Consider the following 19,756-nt stretch of genomic DNA (forward strand, 5'->3'; position numbering starts at 1 on the left):
TGCGTATTTGCCAGAGAATTACAGGCTCTTAAATGTCGACATATTCTGCTCCAGTAGCTCTGCTGTGCTCTGATAGAAGAGAGATTGTTTTAAATAGAAAGATACTCATTCGGCACTTCTTCACCTTCCCACCTCGTCTTCAGCCTTCTTTCACTTAAAATTTCCTCCTAGAGCAGGCTCCAAAGGTGAAGTAGAGGCTGAACAGCATCAGATGTTGGGTCATGGGTACGTCTGAGGCAACGCCGATGTGTTCCCCCAGTCAGGACCTGGCGTTTTCTTCCGCAGTTCTGGATCCGATTGAACAGTGTGACTTCGGAAAAAAATAGTGAATCTTTTTGCCTTGGTTTCCTCTTTCCAATTGAATGAGAATAATCACGGGTTTGTTTCGACCTCATAAGGTGTTGGGAAATGCACCTATGCAGAGATCTCTCACTAGAAAATAGTGTGATAGACTACAGCCCAATAATAAATTGGCACCTGTTTTGATAGGATGGGTCCTATTTCATTCTAGTTAATGCTCCTGGTAATAAGGAGAGTAAGTCCTTGTGCCTTGGTGTTCAGCTAGAAGGAAGAGTTGGAGAAAGTATCGATAAGAAAATTCTGGCAGACCTTTCGTTCACTCCCAATTCTTCCCCGACACAGATTTAAATTGCTTCTAGACTTCAAGCACGAGGCATTTCTAAAGATGTGTAGTGAGGGCTGTTTGCTGCATCTTTTGAACACTAAAAACTTTTCTGCTGTTAGTGTGAGGATAATAGTACATGAAAAAATACAGAGTGATTTCTTTAGGCTAATAGAGTCTGTTGGAGATAGTCTAAAGGCTTATAGAACTTCTGGAAGGTTATTTACATATTTCGAAGTTCTTTATTGTCAATCTCCTACATTTTTGCCTATTTTATTCACTATTTTCATCAGCCATCTGATGAAATATTTAGTGCCTGATAAATCATGTGCAACTGAAGCATTTTCTCTTATCAGTAAAAAATCATTTGCCTTGAAGGTAGTATAGTGGGCTAAGCTAATTGCTGCTGAAACTGGTTTTACTAGAGTGACACTGATGATGAAACTAACCCCATATATTTAGTTTAGGAGATCCACTTTTGACCGTTAACTTTGTTACTGCTAAATTGAATTCTTTAGAAATCAAGTCTCATTCCTCATACAGATGACTTTTTAAATATATATTGCATAATATAGACACAGTATTTGCCTACAAATTATTTGCAGTTGTACTAAATTAATGTTATTATCTGTAAGGTCTATTCTTACTTAAATATCAAATAGATAATTACCCACAGCTTTGTCAATATTAAGTCCTGCATATTTTATTTCCACACCCAAAAGTACTTCTGAAATAATAATGATTGTTTTGATTGGACTCGATCTGACATCAAATAATCACAAGTTAAGTGATATTTAATGCGATTTTTTTCAAAAGCAGAGGCCGTACATAGGTCCTGTAGGAGACTATGTAGAGTTTAATTCCTGGGAATTCAGTATCAGATAATCATAAATTTCAAACATTCAAACCAACCAATCAACCAAGGAGTTGTATAATGGAGCAGATTTGAGCAAGTGGTCTTAATTCCAATCTGATTTTGTAAAAAACCAAACCAAACCAAACCGCAAAACCCAAATCCTCAAATTTCAGTCATGTAACAATCTGAGAACCCATGTCCTGCATGCTTGGTTCATACCAACACTGGCTTACAATATTGCTATGGTATAGAAGTTTGCTCCTATGGATGGCAGTATGATGACAGAAAAAAATATTTCACAGAAAGCTTCAATTAATAGCCAATGAGTGGGAAAAAAAATTAAAGAAGCCAGTATATTTTGTGGATGCAGATGAAACTCAAACCAGTACTTTGCAGACCGAATTAGACTGACTTCTGAATCAGCGTGGGTAACTGACATTTTGTTTGATATAATAAAAAAATCACATGGGTCAACTGAAAAAAAATAGTAGCATTCATTTTCTCAGCAAAATGAAAAACATACATTCAGGGCTAATCGTTTAATTTAGCTTACCTCCCTCCAGAAAGCTCTTGGGCAGCTTTATTACAGCAATGGATACAAGCATACTTCGAAGTAATGTTTTTGAAAGAAGAAAATGAAAGCATGGCATTTCAGAAATGTTGAAATTAATCAATTTACATAGGAATTAAACTTTTTTAGTAATTTAGGGAAAAGCATTTCTCCAATCTAGCAGTTGCCAAGCATTTTGGCCAGTCCTCACACTGATGTGCGATCACATTGATGGCTGAACTGTTTGTCAGAAAATTCCCCTCAGCTCTAAATCCCTCAGACAAGACTTTAGTTAGAGCCTTGTCCACGCTCGAGCCTTTGTGAAAAATGATTGTCGACATTTTTCTCAAGATGACTCAACACTTCCAAAGATTTAGGGTGGCAGAAAGCATTATCAGACATCATTTAGACTTCCAGATTATTATTTTTTACAAGATGGTTGCGGTAGTTAGCAGCTGGGTGGTAGAATTTGGCAATCAGAATGCAATTGTGTCTAATTCATTTTTATACACTACGTCTATTAGTTAAAAAAGGATATTTCTTTGGAAGTGACATTACGGCCCTGACATATGATTTTTGAATATACCTTTTTCTTAGAAACTGCCAGCATGGTACTGCCAGCATGCCAAGCTGGTGTCCGGGAGAAAATTTAAGAGCAGTGATAAAATGAAAGGGGAAAATAGAAGCTCTTCTTGCAAACAGGAGTTTGTAATAGATATTCTGACACATTATGAATGATGAGGGATGGAAAATTCATAACGGTGTGTAGAAGTGCAACACATACTCCGCGCGTAGAAGACCGACCTATAACTCATAAGATAGTGTGTGTCGAGTGAGTTATGAGAGTTGTTCCCCAGTGTATATTTAAAAAGAGACATTAGAAAGGAGATATAGTGTGGTTTACTATTTGAGAGCTAACTTCATCATTTTGCCCAAAAAGTGTTTTAAAAGAAAAAATACATGCTTTTCTTTTTATAAAATATACATATATATATATATGTATGTTGCAGTCCAGGTGGTGCACATGCAGGATCTGAATGCTGGGAGTAGAGCCCTTCCCCTCTCTGAAGGAGCAGCCTGCAGTTGATTATTTCTGCTGTTGCAAGGAGGTTATTGCAAAGGAGATAATTTCTAAGAAAGAGGAATTCCACATTTTGACTCAGGAAAGGGGTTATCTTGTAGTGAGATGAGCAGACCAGAAGTGCTTGGTGCCATCAGACCCCAGGGCAGCTGGGGGTCTGTGCCAGGAAGCCCATGGACAACCCAAGGGCACACCTCGACCGGAGCTGCAAGATGCAATTTCAATTAACGGGATCCCATGTCCCTTCCGTGCAGCTCCGCATGAAGCAAAGGAACTATCTGACCACTGTGGATCACACACGTTTTTCTCCCCTCTAGCAGTGAAGTTCACGGCCATGTGCTCGCCCCTGGTGCTAGTGCCAGCCTCCAGCTCCTCTGTCCTGGCAGTGCCTGTGCCCCCAGCCCTGGTGCTGCCTGAGCAGCCCCTTCCCTCCTTCAGCCCATCCGCAGGAAAACCTGACAACTCCTCCTGTATTTTGGTGGCACTGCTGTCAGTTCAGAGGTGTCTGCCCCCTTGGGATTATCTTCTCCCTTTTCAGCATCTTGTGAGATAGGTACAACAAAAGCAGAGAGGAGAAAAGAGAATACTCTTACTAATGCACCATCTCCTAATAAGTTTGTTAGCGTGCGGAGCTTAGTAAAAATGCTGGAAATGCCCTGGCCATGGAGGTAGTCCCTTTGAGAGCAGTGCTAGCCCTTTCTCTGAGCCGAGCACACAGGGTGCAGGTCTCCACAATGAGCAGCCATCCATTTGCCCCATGGGATGGAATGCTGCCCGATGTTTTGGCCAAGTACTTTGGTTTCCTTTTGTAGTCTGCCTCGTAAGGTAAAAAATGCATTTTTCCCTATGCCTAGCTTGGCTGGAAATGAAAGGCACTGAGAAACCTGCTCATGGGAGAGGTGTAAGCCTGTTCCTGCAGAAATTCGAGGTCTGGAAATTTTGACAAAAATCACAGCAGCCCCTATATATTTAATGCACAGAACTCTCTACTGCTCAATCCTCAGCATTGAGTGATGGCACATCAACCTGGCCCTACTTTCAGAGCTTTTAGGTCTTTCTGCCCCTTGTTTCTTTTTTTTTTTTTTGCCTTCTTACCACATATTGAATTAATTATTTGACAATATATTCTGACATTGTATTATTTCAACAATAGCAGAATGTAATGGTATGTTATTAGGAGCCGGAATATAGTAGTGGTATGAAGATGATTTTAACAATGAGATTTTTTTAATTAAAATTTAATTACTGCAAAAGTCTCGCGCTATTGCCCTTTCCAGCCTGTGTCGGTGAGTGAAAGGGATGACCCCCAGGGATGGATTGCGTGGTCTGCCGCTCCTTGTGCCCCGGTCAGGGATTCTCCCAAGGCACTGCCCTTCCATACCGTGAGAACCTACAAGGGCACAATATATTTTGAAGTCTCTATAAAGTGTTGATTTTACAGTGGAGCTCCTTCCACTTCTGCAGAGGGGGGGTGTTTTTGTTTAGGGGGGTGTCTGTGAAGCATCTGGAGTTGTGAGGAGTCTGTTGCACCATGGACCTGTCAATTTTCTATATTTTATCCTCGCAGCCCATATCTTTGAATGAAATGGTTTGCTCCCTTTTCACAGTAGCCAACTGGGTTCTTGTTTGTTTATTTGCTTGTTTTAATCATTTTTTCTCATCTAGTCAAATAAACCTGTAAATTCAGTGTGTACGCTATGGAACCTCATCCAAAACTATACTGTCTCCTTCCTGACAGGGCTGACAGAGAGTATAATCACTTGTATTGTCCAGAGTACTGTTTACATAAAGGAGCAATAAATACCTGTTGAAATTTTTACTGGAGGCCTCCCAGATGGATGGTTCATTTATTATTACAGACAGGGTTTCATTTACTTAGTTATTAAAAGAAGCAGGCCGCTACAGCCCATTTATAACTATATTAAAACTAAATGAAGCTATAAGTATTGCAGACGGGACCGAGTAAAATACATATAGTGGCTTTTCAGGAAATGGCTAGGAAAAGTATTTAAAAGGAAATGCTGAAAACTTTGGGGGTCCTGGTCTGTCTTTCACAGCCATGCTTCTACTGGCTGGAGCTTGGGAGCTTATGGAGGAGGTATAGTTCCCATATGTTCCTGTCCTGCTGCTCAGTCCCAATATATATTCTGCAATAGCCTCTCTGTATCTGCCTGTCAGCCAATGTGCCATTGGGAGGGACCGAATTAGCCAGTTCCTCCCCTCCTCTAGCCTTCATTGACATGAAAAGCTCCAGCTGGGGATATCAAATAAGCTGCTTCTTTACCCCAGAGCCATTGAATCATTGAGTATCAACTCCAGTTACAGGAGGGGACGGAGCTGCTCCATCGGCACTGATCTGTAAAGCAAAGGCAGACTCATCAGGTGGCTACCAGAGGTCTTAGTTCTGAAGGTATCACCTGAGATCCAGCGCAGCCATGAAATGAAAATAAAGGTTGTGGATGGGCTTTGTGGCACTTTTCTAGAACTGAGGATGTTTAACCAGAAATACTCACCCTTGCTTTGAGTAAAGATAAGTCAGTCACTGGGTGGGAAGCACACAGTTGCCTGGGAACTAGATCATGATTTTATTACATCCATGCTAGACAAGTAAAGGACAGTCCCAATGAGGAAAGGCTAGCGTCCCAAAGTGGAAGAAATTGTTGACCAGAAATTGACTGGGTAGAAAAACCTAGAAACTAGGAAGTTTGGAATTTTTTAAGCAGCACTCGTTAAGTTAAGCAAAAGGCTGCATTTCCACAATCAAGGAAAAAGCCAACTTTGCTGAAAGCTAGCTCAGCTTCAGTGGTGAAGTAAAAGTAGCAATTAGCAATGAAAAAGCAATCTGTGTCATAGAAATGAAATGTAAAATGCATGTAACATGAAAGGGGAAGATAACCATCAATCTAAAAGAGAAATTATAAAATACTGAAATGGATAAAAGGGGTGGAGGATACCAGAGGAAAGTTCAAGGACAGTAAGAATAAGGGTTTTCTTAAGGTATATAAAGAACAACAACAATAAAGAAATTCTAGCAATAGCCCCTTATTAGCTGGAAGTATTAAAGCTGTTAATAATATTAGAGTCAATGAATATTTTTGTATATGAGAAAAGGCAGGAAGCTGGAGAGTGTCTAGAGACAATAAATTATTTAAAATCAGTTACCCTGGACACAAGAATCTGTAGGCCTCAGATCTTTCACGCTACCATGTAGCCATGAAGGCCGGTGGCTAGCAAAATCTGAGGGTCATTTGTGATGTACACTGACCTGTGGGGTAAACCCCAGCAGACAGCTCATGCTGTGCAATATGCCAAAAGGCCAAGGAAGAAAGTTTAAGTTTTACAGACAGGTTGCCTGGCACCTCCTACCACACACCAAGTTTGGGGGCAGCCCAAACAGGGTTCCTTTAATACCACTGAGGAACTGAAGGACAAGAGCATAATTATTTGCGCTCAATGTTTTCCTTTCAAAAAGAAATGTAAGTTCCTATTAACCAAAGCTGATTTTATTCTGTGAGGAGCCGGCAACTAGGACGTGGTAGTAAATCATAATCACCGATGGTAAAACTTTGTGGAGGTTGATAAGAGAAAAAAATGGTGAGGGTGGAGCAGGTTATCAAATAGTCTGAACAATTAATAATTCAGCCTCGCTTAAAGAAAGGAGGCTTGAAAGAAACCGGCATGAAGTTGTATACCCCAGAACAAGGAACGTCCTCCTGACTCCGTTTTTTAAGTGGGGACTCCACCCTGGGAAGCTGCAACTCCAAAACCACTTGAGGGATGGAGGTGAGCTGGGAGTCGGCGCCGGCAGGATGCCCCAGGACAGAGAGATGGGCTGAGCCCCTGGCAGGCAGGGCAGGGCCCAGGGGACCACACAGGGACACGGAGCTGCCCCTTTCCCCATCGCTTTAATGATATTCCAGCGCAGCAAAGTTTGAGAACCTCTAGCCTTAAACGATCTCATTTCCCTTGCCCTGACCGGCAAGACAGGGACAAACACCACGGCAGCCTCAGGTCTGAACACTGCTAAATGAACGGTCAGCGTTATACGGATGACTGCAGTCGTCTGCAAGGGAGCACGAGAATAAAAATGTGTGGGGTGATGACTCCAGCATGAGGACAGATGCTTATAATGCCCAGGATTCGGCAGAAAGAGGCTATTTGTGAGGAAATAATCACCGAGGATAAAATCGGATGCTGCACCTCCAGCGGAGAGACTCAGCAGAGGCAGTTCTCTCTCAGACACATTAAATTCCCCAAGATTTCTGCCACAGCGGCTGACACACAAGGCCGTAGTGCCTTTCACGCACTCTTATGTCATTCCTCATTTGAAACGAATATTTTGTAGATGGCAGCATCAGCAATTGCTAGGAAATCAGAGGGAGAGAGTTAGTAAATAACTGCTAATCACACCCAGAGAGCCTGGGGGGAGCAGGGGCAGGGAGACAAGAAACGGATTGGAAAACTGCGAGCGGCGCATTCAAAAACTTCTATTCCCTGAATGGATTTCCTTGTGTCACGCAGAGCATGATTAGCCATGAAACTCTGGGAAGTCCTCAGAGTGATTGAACTACTCAGGCAGGTGCTTAGGCCTGAGCTGCCCGTGCGTCTCTCATCACTCTTCCCTCTCTCTGAGCATTCGTGCATTTTTAGGTAGCTTCCATGCTCGGGGAGTGGGCTCACACGGGTTCATTTCCCGGCTTTTCTAAAGAATTTCTCCCATTTTTAAGGAGGTATTCTAGGTCCTTCTGCCCAAACTTCATCCTGGGGAAGTGCTGTGGACTGTGGGGCGCTTTCTTACCACACCCTGCCAAGGAATTAGAAAATTCGGGGTATGATTCAATTGCATTTGTTCTCCCTTTCTTTAAAGGGGGAAAACATCACCGGGGCAAGCCCGGCTGCTCACCGGGGCAGCTGCTGCAGAGGAAACCTTATTTCAACTTCTGCTCAGAGGAGAGAGGGATGGCTGTATCACTCGCAGAGGATTGCCTTGCATTTCTAATGAGACCGTCAGTGTAATGGGAATTTAGCAGAGCATTTAGCCGGTTTAAATGGTTTTGGAGAGTGGTGTAGACTATCCTAGATGGATTCAAGCCAAGGACAGAAAACTTTTCCTTCAGAGCATCTATTTTTTATTGGAATTGCTAATTCTATTTCTATAGACCGAGCCCGTTTTTCAGGCATTTAAATTCTACACTCTGGAATTAAATCTCACATTGATATATATGCTTCATTCCAGCATTAAGTACATTAATATTTCACCAGCCTGATTTTACTGGCCTTCTCCCTCTGTTTTTAATTAGATTTGACGGTATTCTATATAATAGTGTTTTCCTACATGTTTCTGTGTAGCAGAACTTGCACAAACTGTTTGTTGAAGGGTTTTTACAACTTAAACATCGTATATTCAGAGGGAATTTTAGATGCTGCAAGCAGTGCTTGCAGAGGTCTTACGAGCCTGCTGAAAGCTCTATTACAGCATTTATAAAATATCCTCTTGATCTAGTTGTTTACTTCAATCCATAAGCTTTTGACTTTATTTCATACAAAACACAAATAAATACTACACTTTTCAGATAATATAAATGCATGAGCTTTTTTAAAGTGAAACATTTGCATCAGTTATAGCACCAAAATGAAAAATAATTTCAGCAATCAGAATCTAATTAATTAAAAATTACTATTGTATAAAACCAGCTACTCCTATATTTAGGATTAGTAAACAAAGCTGTCTGAAATACCCTTTTTGACTGTAGGTGCATAGCAAATATAACTGGTCATCTATTACATGCAAGTAACCAAGGTAATAGCAACATTAGTTTCCCTTTTTTTTTTTTCTTTTTTTTTAAGGAAGGAAACACGTTAATCTGTTTCTTATGAATTGTCCGTACTTCTTACCAGGCATATTTTTCCTTGCATTTCTCTTTTAGAAAGCAACCAAAGACACCCAGAATGTACAAAGATACATTTGTCTTATGGGAGCTTAAGTCACGTTGCGTACATGAGCGCTTGTAGCTGACATAATCCCAGTAACATAAGGGCACGGTCTGGATTGGAACGGCAGATCCCCAGCTGGTGTTCTCTCTCATTTTGCTGTGAACAAGAGCTAAAGGTCTTGCACAGTATTGTGCCCCCAGGAAGGTTTGGTTTGGTTTGGTTTTTCTACAATGTGAAGCAAATACTTTTCTTCTCCTATATCAGTGCATCAGTTGTGAATTTAAACATCGGGAACCAGTCTGAGAGCTTTCCAGTATACTGCTGCTTAGAATAATATCTGTTTTCTTTCTGGGTTTCTGGTAATATTGAAACTACTGTCTGGTTCTTGAAAGGTCACTGTGTATTTATAGGAAAGAAAGTAAAATGTCAATACTGTGCATTAAAAAATAAGATAATTTTCCAAAACCAGTCTCATTCAGATGAAACATTGTGGTGGCATAAACTTGAATGAGCACTTAGTTATCCGATTTTCATATTTCATCACAACTCTTTGCTTTGTGGGGTTCCTCTTCAGCTAAAATCAAAGTATTTTTCCACTACTGAAGTTCCTTTCTTACATAACGAGCAGAAATCACAGAAGTCCATAATAAACACAGTATTCTGACTGAGATGCTGCCTAGCATTAAAATGGAACAATATACTTGATCAGATTAACAGATTCATGAGATCTTTCACAAATTGCAAAGATGGTGACTTCTGAATTTATTTAAATAACAATTGCAACATACATATATTTACACCTTGGGCTTGCAAACCATTGGCATGTTCTCTCCTAAAGCATTAGTGTTAATGATTTAATTACTATCAATATATTTCCTTTCCCATCTTGATTTTTTTTTTGATTCTGATTATCAAGATTGTCATGAAGACCATGTCTTGTATAGTAGTTTAGACCACCAGAGGGACACAGGGAGGGTTTTTCCCCTCATTTTCATAAACTCTCGAAAATCTTCAGGGCCTCTTCTCTTGTCCTTTGATTTACATGCCAAAAGGCAACCTCTCTAATCACAAAACAAAACCACAGAGGCATTTTTTGAGAGTTTTGTGCCTCAGTAAGTAATTTGCAAGGGAGAATAAAAGAACTCATTAGGCCAAGGAATGTGAAATATATGAGAGGTTAAAGTAAAATGCAAGGTATGACGCCTGCTACTTCTTTTGTGTGCCCCAGCAAATGTGAAGGATAGCTCCTGTGTAGGGCCATGTCTTCACTCTGGAATTAAATAGATATCCTCCTAAGCAGAACTATGCTGCAAAGGTCTCAGACTGGCTCCAGGCATTAAAAGTTGCAACTGATTCTCAACTGGCTGTTGAAGGCCACCTTCTCCAGGCACCGCACCATCGACATCTCCTTCCCCAGCAGCTCCTTCTCTTCCAGCTCTTTCAAACCCAAAAATCTTCGACGTGAGCCCTGTCTCTACTCTCACACTTGAAACTTGATGTTACCTCCCAGAGGGTAAACTAGATGTCTTTCTGCTGTCCCCTGGACTCTGGCTGGGGCTGAAGGTAATTCTTGCTTGGGACTTGACTTTTCAACAACAAATCAGGAAAAAAGACAGACAGACAAAACAGTGAAGCTGCAAGTCTCGGCTTGATCATTCCCTTTGAGCAAGGTTCCCGGGCAGCCTGCCACAGCCTCCCATCCCAAACCCCTGGTACCTTTGACCAGGAGCATCTCCTGGCCCTTCGACACTGTGGGATGATCAGGAATCACACAGGGTCCCTCTGCAGTGCCCCACATGCTCACCCCACCCTGGTAGCCTACTGAACCAGTGAGCAGCCCCCAGATAAAACAGTTCAGGCTTTCTGATAAGCTATGTAGGAGATTTGGACATGCAGTCACAGTTGGCAGATGTTGGATATTGATGCCCTCTAGAAGACTTCCTGTCTATTTTCCATTGCATGGAAGTAACCCCTCAGCACCCCGCTCCTTTCCCACCATAACTGGGTGGCCCAGCACCCCAGGCTGCAACCCCATACTTGGTTAGTGGAGAAAGAAACCAGGTGGCTTGCTGAGGCATTTCTCAATATCCCAAACTCATCCTCATTTCCCTTCATCATGTCTCTACCTGCCATGTTCTTTGAGGAGAAAGGAACAAATGCATTCATTAGAGTACGATGAGCACTCCCGCCTGAGCCTCCCACACCTCGCTGCCTCGGCGACCTCATGGAGATTTCACTAAAAATGTGTAATTAGGTCCTGCAAAGTGACTTCCTGGCTGAATGTGCTCCTTTCCAGTGCAGAAACCCTAAGTGGTGGTGTGTATTTTTCAGGGCTGCTTCGAGTACCGCTTCATTTTTCTAGCTTTTGTTTACAAAGTTATATTTACTTATCTTTTTACCAGTGCCCGAGCACATCAAAGCCAAGCCCGTTCTGAAAAATCTTAAAGCCCATGGACGATGTCACTTACTGGCCTGGATTTTGTGTATCCTGAAAAAAGGTGGTATGGAAAATAGCTATAGATAGGCTGTGTTGAAAAGGTTGTATTTGCACATGAGCTTGTATGTGTTTGTCTGTCCGTCCTTGTACTAGTTTGCCAGAATATGTAAAGAAATTCCATCCCGAGCAGGGGTTGATTCAAACATGATCTGAAGTGCTCTGCTAACATAGGGTGTACCAAATCTCATTCTGTGCTGAATCTGTGCCAAAGTGCTTTTCAGATAAATTACAAATTAATGTAATGTCTCTTGTGGAGCTTAAAGTATTTCTCTTCTCTTCTGTTCTCCCTCTCTTCAAGGGGGGCTGCTGGTCCAGTTATGGACTTTTTCTTTTAACCATCATCGTTGTCGTGGAGGAAATGGGTTGTTGAGGAGAAGCGTTCCTCAAAAGCATCCAGACTCGAAACTGGTCTTAGCTTCCTTACTGCAAACTGGAGTCCCTATAGCACAGATCCCTCCTCCTCCTCACCCAGGATGTGCTTCAGCCTGGGCTGTGAGAGCTGCCAGGTGTCCAAGGGGCCTCCCTCTCCAGGACTGCTGGTGGGTGAAGCTGAAGTCGCCGGCGACAGTGTCCCCTGCTCTGGCTGTAGCTTTGTAGATCAGGGCTGAGGGCCTCACCTGACTGTGAAAGCCATCTGCGAACCAGTGAGGACTTTCAGGCATGGATGTTATACTTGCACAGCTCCTGCCTTTACGAGGTAGACCTCCACATTGGCAAGCTGTCTTAACCTGATACATCCTTGTGACAAGTACATGGATCAGGCAGGCCAGATCCCACTCTAGGGGAAAAAAGCAAGCAAGCAAGCAATCATTTTATGATGACCTGTTTTTTCCTATCCCCAGCGTTAGGAGATTGTTTGTACTCTGACGGTGGTTCCAAAAGGGGCCGCGAGCCCTGGGCAGGCAGTGCTTTTCTTGGAGAGCGGCGCTTCTGAAATGAGAAACAGACAGGGAAAATAAAGACAGGCTAAAACATGCAAGCAAGGAGAAGTTGATGGGCCAGCGCTTTGGTTTCTTGTTTCTTTTGTGTGGATGGCTCCTGCTTGCACTCCTGGTCCCTCACCTTAGCTCCACTCACACCTGAAGGCTTTGAAGCATCGTACTTGCTTCTAATCACAGATTCACAATAGACTTTTTTTTTATGTTGATACAAAAAGCCAGGACACTAATAAATATATAGATCTACCTAGAACATTTTGTTATATGCCTCTGATTTTTCAACATCCATTTAGGAGAAGAGCTAAATTGCTAAATCTTAAATAATGTAGCACCTCACTAGCAGAAATTCACATACTCAAACCCAAGGGAGAGCAGGCAGTGGCACCCTGGGTGCTCTGCTTTTCACACAGTAAGCACATCCCTCTCCGGTTAAATCACTATCAGTGCAGATTTCATCACGTTTAATTACATAGTGCCCAATCCCAGATCTGAGCTTTCTACTTTCAAGCACTATTTTCTCAGGTATGTCCTAAACAGATCTAACTAAAAAAATGAGCAACTGTAAGATTGTTTGGATCCCTGTAAGTGGTGGGATGCAAAGCCAATGTGGATCTTGCAATGTTTACAGCAAGCTTTGCATCTCTGACATATTTTAGCTCCTAGGAGCTATATCCCATGTCATTCGTACCTGTCCCATTTGCCCACTTCTCAGCAGGGCTTGTTAGCTTGGCCAGTGGCTGCACCAATACAGCCACCGGAGTTTTTTGCTGACTCAGGAGATGGCAGAGCGAGCCTTTTCCTGCCCTTCCTCTAGATAAAACATGGGCAAGTCTTGCTGTGAAATTGTTAAGTCCCTCTAACTCAATGGGTGTCCTATATATTTGAGGTATCTACATTGCAATGAGATTTTGCTGAATTTGATCTGTTGGTTTTGCAGAGGAAAAATCTTGGCAGGAGTAGAAGGGAATGTGGGAAAAAAGCAAGACGAGTCTTTAAGAGATGAACTCGTGGGAATTTCTACCCTGACACCCAATCCTGTTCTTATACACCTACGTTCCCCGAAAGGTGCCACGGGAAATAGGGAAGCAGCTGTGACGGCAGCAACAGGCAGGGACTGTACGTATAGCGAGGAGCTGAGGAGAACGTGGTTAGGCTCAGTGCTCTTTTAAGACATGGCACACCATGTCTCCCATGTAAGAATCATGCTTTTCAGGCACACTCTTAGAAGATCCAGGCACAAGTACAAGGAGGTGGTTTGAAATTACTACGTATGTCTTCTTGAGATATTTACACTCCGGGGACCACCCACGTCACAGGATGTGTTTGAATTGCTCACCAAGCTTTCTTCTGGAGTCAAGACGAAATTACCAATTCTCTTTCCCCAGAACAGAAGAAAAATTAGCAACTTTCTGAATTTATTATTAATATTATTACAGAGGCATTTCTTAAAAATAGATCCCATTCTTGAAGACCTTTCAAGCGCTGGGGGAAATCTTTGCACCTCTTTAACTCCTTTAACTGCTGGTTAAACCTAGCTTGTAAAAAAAATTCATGGAGGTAAAAACAAACTCCTTTTCTTTGTAAGCCTGTTTAAGCAAGTTGAGGAAAGGATATGGGAAGGGAGGATGAAATCCCCGTTAGAAAAGATGCATTATTTTCTATGTTTATATGACAGTGAAATCCTTGTGGCTACTCTTGTGCACTGAGACAATATATTTTAGTTTTAATTGTTTCAGTCAATGTCAATTTTACATCAAACATGCAATAAAGTAAAAATGGCCTTTGGGATACATCACTGAGTCTTATTGTGTGCTGCAGTACTGCCAGTGTAAATACCTACTTCTGTTTTGTAAGCTCAAAGCCAAATGGAGCAAAATTTTCCTTTCAGAGAGACTACTGACCTGTCAGCATCAAAAATATTATTTTTAGCATATAAAAATTGTTTGTCAGTGATTGTAATAACAAGAATCTTTGCAAAATCCATTATTACTCTAGTAAACATTTTCCCTGAGGCAGTAATAGTAGGAAATGAATTAAGAAGTTAGTTGATAGCAACTGGATAAGAAAAAATCATAAAGTGTCACATCTACAGAGTTACTGGGATAAAATATATTTTCTTTCTATTTAAATTATTAAATGTTTACAGTAGCTCAGAGAAAACATCAGAGCTAAAGCATTTTGGTAAATTATAATTTTTTTCTACTGCTTGCTTTCCAGAATGCTAGAAGATGACCTCAAGTTAAGCAGCGACGAAGAAGAGACTGACCAGGTAAGAACCAGACAACTAACGTGTCACTTGTAGCATGTTTCATGTTGAGACGGAGCTATTGCAAATATTTTGCTAATGCTTTTTCAAAACATACATAAAGGTTATCAAAATACATGGCAGTACTGTAACTGGAGTAACAGATGTTGCTGCTCGGAGCCAGCCCGCCTGTGCTAACTGCTGGGTTGGTGGGGAACGGTCGGCAGTGCTCTTGATTTATTACCTTGATGCGACCCAGAAGGTTTTTGTATCAGTCTCCTCCTGATCTGATTTTGGTTTGTTTTAAAGAGCAGCCAAGGAGGGGAGAAACAGGAATTCTGGATTAAGGGTTCAGGCCAAACCTTGCAATCCTGAGCTGGCCCCAGGGATTAGCCACTGGGCTGCTTACCTCTTACCTGCCTAGAGCCTCGCTGGCATCCCCCCGGCCCTCGCCTCTCCTCCGAACATTTTCAGTCCTGTCTCTGCATGGCCCACGTGTGCTAAGAAAGCTAGGGAGTAGCTGAGAGAATGCCTTGGCTGTGCATTTGGTTCACTTCATAACACAGCAATTAGGGCACCTGCCTGGGTTTTAACGACCCCAAACCACATGACTGGGAGCAGATACATCAGCCAAAGTTTTCCACCTAGCAGGAGAGCTGGGTTTTGTTGGCAGGGTGAGGTGTCTCCCAATTTTTCCTTGAAGCATTTCTGTGTTTTGTCTAAATAATTAAGTACTCACTAGAATAGGGATGGATCTTGACTTTCCCATGACCAGCTGAGTGCCTCGTTGCCAAGCTCTATGCCACGCTCTCTCCTTCTCAGTATAGCGGCATGGGTGGTTTGGTTGGGGATGAGAGGGCAAGAGCCACTTCCCTGCCTTCTTGCAGTAAAATGCAAGTTGTGTGCCTTCACCGGAGCGTAGGAGGGCAGTACTGCCCCTGGTTGCATCTCACAGGTGGATCCAGACCTGGATGTAACGGGTTTCAAATGTTATTATTTCAGTCAAGGGTAGCTGGAGCTATCTAGACTTCTGAAATTTAGGATCTTAGACAAATCATTCTAGGTATGTAGGCATGAAGCTCTTCCAGGGTTTTCTTCAACTCTTGTTATTAGCAGTCTCTATTTTACAATATATTCCAAACAACAGGTAAATCAAAACCTTTTAATATTTATACTAAACCATTATGTTGTCTATTTTGAGCAAAGCTTCTTGGTGTTAAGAAGATTCAGCACATAGATTCAATTATTTACATATTTATACAATTTCTTTTTGTTTAATGTATTTCATCCTGAAACACTTCACATTTAATTACTCTTCCTGCTTGTCTAGATAGTTTAAAATACAGTGCATAGACAGCATAGGGCAAAGTAAAGTGAGGGACAGAGGGGATGCCTGAAGAATAACAATAGCATGCCAAGATGCCGTGGTGCTTGCAGCAAGGGGCTGGGTGGTAGGGAGGTGGGGAGAGATGGCTTGTCCTTCAGGTAGGAAGGGAGACGGGATCCTGCATGATGGAGGTCAGCATGGAACAGGCTGGCAGAGCCAGAGAGCTAGAATTCTGGTTTGCTTCATAGCAAGCAGCAAAGGACCTGTGAAAGTGTTTGTCACGGAGGAGATGAAAGGACATGAGTAGGTTTAGGCGGAGAAGGGATCATGGAAACATACCGCCATTCAGGCGTGCACACATGGTACCTTCGGTTTAGCACTACCACTTACGACCCTTAACATCTTCCATGCGCTTTGATTGCTCAGTATTATGTGTGCTTGCGCAAGGTCTTTGCTCCATAACCAGAGCTTTAAGGTACAGCTGATACAGCCTGGGTCTTTCGCCTCAGTGCTCGAACAAGCTCTGCAGAGCCAGGACAGAGTTTGCCACCCGCGCGGCAAAGAGCGGAGCTGAGATCCCAGTATTCACTTCTAATCGTCACGGACCCTATAGTCTAGACCTTTGGCATATAGTCTGTGACTTGGTCCTCTTTCCTTTTCCTAGTCACATTTTTTTCTAGCTTGAATCTGTACAGATTAAAGTCTCCTGGAGGCACAGGCTGGCTCCCGCTATATGAAAAGCCTTGCAGAACCTCAGCTGAGACCTGCAGGTTTGCTTAATGAATAAATATGCCTGCTGGATAAACAAAACACTAAGTTTCCATCTACCTAGAAGGAAACAGGCCCACAAAAAGAGTAACACAGACCCCCTCTGCCAATAAATGCCCAGATTACAACACAGATCCGTGTCTAAATGTCAGTGGAAGAACGCATTTTCTTTTACATCCTAATTCTGAAGCTCTTTAATCTCAGCTCTCCTCCTGAGCTCGGGAACAGGAAAGAAAGAAATCAAAGATGAAGGAATAGGAACAGTACATGAGTGATTCCTGGATATTCCTTACACAATTAATTAATCTTTGAGCACACAGACTCATTTAAGTAGTCCAATTTCTTAAAGAGCTGAAGGTGATCTGAACAAGAACTGGGAAGCTTTTGATTTTGCTGATTTCTAAACAGGGCAGTTTAGGGGAAAGACTTTGAAAACTTCAGGGGAGATTTTGCGGTTGCATCTGAAATGGCCAAGCAGCAAAGGGAAGGTTTCTGAAGCAGTGCAAAGGGGGACCGGTGCTCCTGCTCTCCCAGGGTCGGTGTTTGGAGGGCTGTGACTGACCCAGGGAATGTGAGCCATGGATGAGGGAGGCCAAACACAAGACAGACACATGATTAAGAGCTTCGGGACCAGCAGTGGGCAAGGCATTCCCAACCCTTCCCTCCGCGTCAGCAATTAAGGTAGTGAGATTCACAGACCCAGGAGAGGCAAAAGAGGCTGGGTTTGAGCTGAGTGTGTGTGCGCCCACAGTAATTACATTATCCACACATATTAGTCTCTTAATTTTAATTACATAAATGTATTTTTCCTCTTTAATGAGCATAGTTTATCCATTTAAACTGATCGTTTTAATTTTACAGGCAGTGATCATAGGATCTAATATGCAGAGGGAAAATTTCCTGTTGGCATATTTTACATCACACAGATTGAAGAAAATATACTTTTTAATCCCCAATCAATATCTGAAGAGCATGCAATTAACAGATACCAAGGTAGTTAACATAAATCTGCAAGTTAAAGAGCCAATTCATTTTGATTTATAACATATAGAGTAATAATTTCATCATCATCTCTCCCAGAAAGCATCTGAAGCTTTGTAGCATGAAGATGTCAAAATTGTACTTAAGATTGTTCGGAGTACTGAATTGTAGTGGTTATTGCTTTTTGGTTCCTTGAAGTGTGGCGTAGCACATGAAACAGTCCCCATTATAATACCCTGCTCTTCTCCGTAGAGGTCACTGGATAACTTAAATCAGTCTTGGGTGAAATATTAAAAGGAGATTGTCAATTGTAATATGAACAATTCTCTTTTTTTCCCCCAACTTGTCCTTTCACAATATGAAAGTTTTGTAATAGAAAGTAGTTCCTTTAAGGGGAAAAAGGTCCCTGGCATCATTTGTGCAATTCATGTCAATCAATAGCCAAATAAATTAACTGACTGGTACGCATACATGGAATAATAATCTAACATATTTTTGCTACCCAAGTCTGCTTCCTTGTATGCATTTTTTCTGCGCGGGATCAGGTTGGTTGCCGCTGAAGTTTTGTGGCTGTGAAAATTTATTACCCACAGAGTCAATCTGCATTCTGGCTGCCAAGTCTGAATAAATAGAGTCATTGTGCTTGTCTGGAATATGTAACCAAAGTTCATCCAGTCAGCTTGACTTTCACATCCCATGGGATTCATAAAAGCCAACACCCTGGTATGTGCTCTTGATTCCTGCCAAAATTTTGTAAAATTGTATAAACAGAAGTTGAAGAAGCAATCAGAACACACTCCCAGGGACATGGCTCCGCACTCCAGCCCCTGCTGTATCTCAAAAGGAAAGACCCAACTTTAGTAATCTTTTTTTTTTTTTTTAATAATTCTACAACTATCTCCCTGCAGCAGCAGGTAAATGTAGGGGCTGAAGGCACCCTCCACACACAGTCCACAGGGAGGCAGCGAACAGTCCTCTTGGGTTCATTAATTTTTCTCATGTGCCCTGAGGCACATGAAGAGGGAAGGCAGCATTTGCCTGCAAGTGGCTGGACGGGGACAGGCTGGCCCTGCAGGGTCCGAGCGCCATAGAGCAAAACCGGCCCCTCCGCAGGCAAGCCAAGACAAACAGAAAGCCGTGTCCCTTCACAGGACACCTCGGGGGGAAGAGCAGCCTCCAGAAAGGTCGCCAGGAACAGCTTCAGTGCAATAAAATAAAAGTCTCGGCAGCCTGGTCTGGCTTGCCAGCCCGAGCCCCCCAGGGCGTTGGCAGCCCACCCAGCCTGGTGCCCTCCCAGCGGGTCCCGGGGCTGCCCCCGATCCACAGCAGCCCGGGGCCAGCCAGGGTGGGCCACTGGCCCTGGGGGACCTGTCCATGCTCCAGCATCACCCTGGCTATGGCTGAGCCGGGAAACTTGATGCTAATTCAAGTTACACCCACAGCCTCGGTGGGGGCATACGTGCCTACATTTCCTCCCCGCCACATATGCACTGTGGGATGCCAGGGTTCAGCGCTGGAAATGCATCTTTCTGGCAGGACTGTCTGCAGTGTAGGCATTTAGGACCAGCCAAATCCATCCTGTTATTGCAACAGGACAAAAGTCCATCTACGTGGTCAATGGCAATCAGTGTGGCCGTGTCCCTATGTAAATAACATTAGGAAATTATTTCTTTTTTTAAGTTATAAAATCATGTTTCATTTATTTAATGGTAGCCAGAAACAAATGAGAAAGAATGTATGTAAAGACAATCTTTCTAATTATGTGGAGGGCTGTTCCCTCTCACTTCTGGATATAGAGTGACAATCAACGAAAAGATAAAAATTATCCTGAAATGAATGGTCATGCATCCACCTTCTTCCAGAAGGAATAATTTTTAGTAGAGTCTTTATAAGCACTACTTCTGCATATGCAATGGAATATTCCAGCTAATTTGAAGCCATCTGTAATGAATTTTGA

The 19,756-nt window shown here is 42.6% G+C and overlaps 1 protein-coding gene across 1 annotated transcript in view; it reads left to right on the forward strand.

The window, feature by feature from the left end:
* The window catches only part of AFF3 (AF4/FMR2 family member 3), a 285,751-nt gene that overhangs the window by 176,603 nt on the left and 89,392 nt on the right, over positions 1-19,756 (forward strand). The window contains exon 8 of the mRNA XM_035894361.1: positions 14,696-14,747. Within this exon, the coding sequence (XP_035750254.1) occupies positions 14,696-14,747 (52 nt within the window). The remainder of the gene's footprint in view (positions 1-14,695; positions 14,748-19,756) is intronic.

This window comes from Egretta garzetta, unplaced genomic scaffold (assembly GCF_000687185.1).
Source record: "Egretta garzetta isolate BGI_Z169 unplaced genomic scaffold, ASM68718v1 scaffold5, whole genome shotgun sequence".
In the NCBI taxonomy this organism is placed as follows: Eukaryota; Metazoa; Chordata; class Aves; order Pelecaniformes; family Ardeidae; genus Egretta; species Egretta garzetta.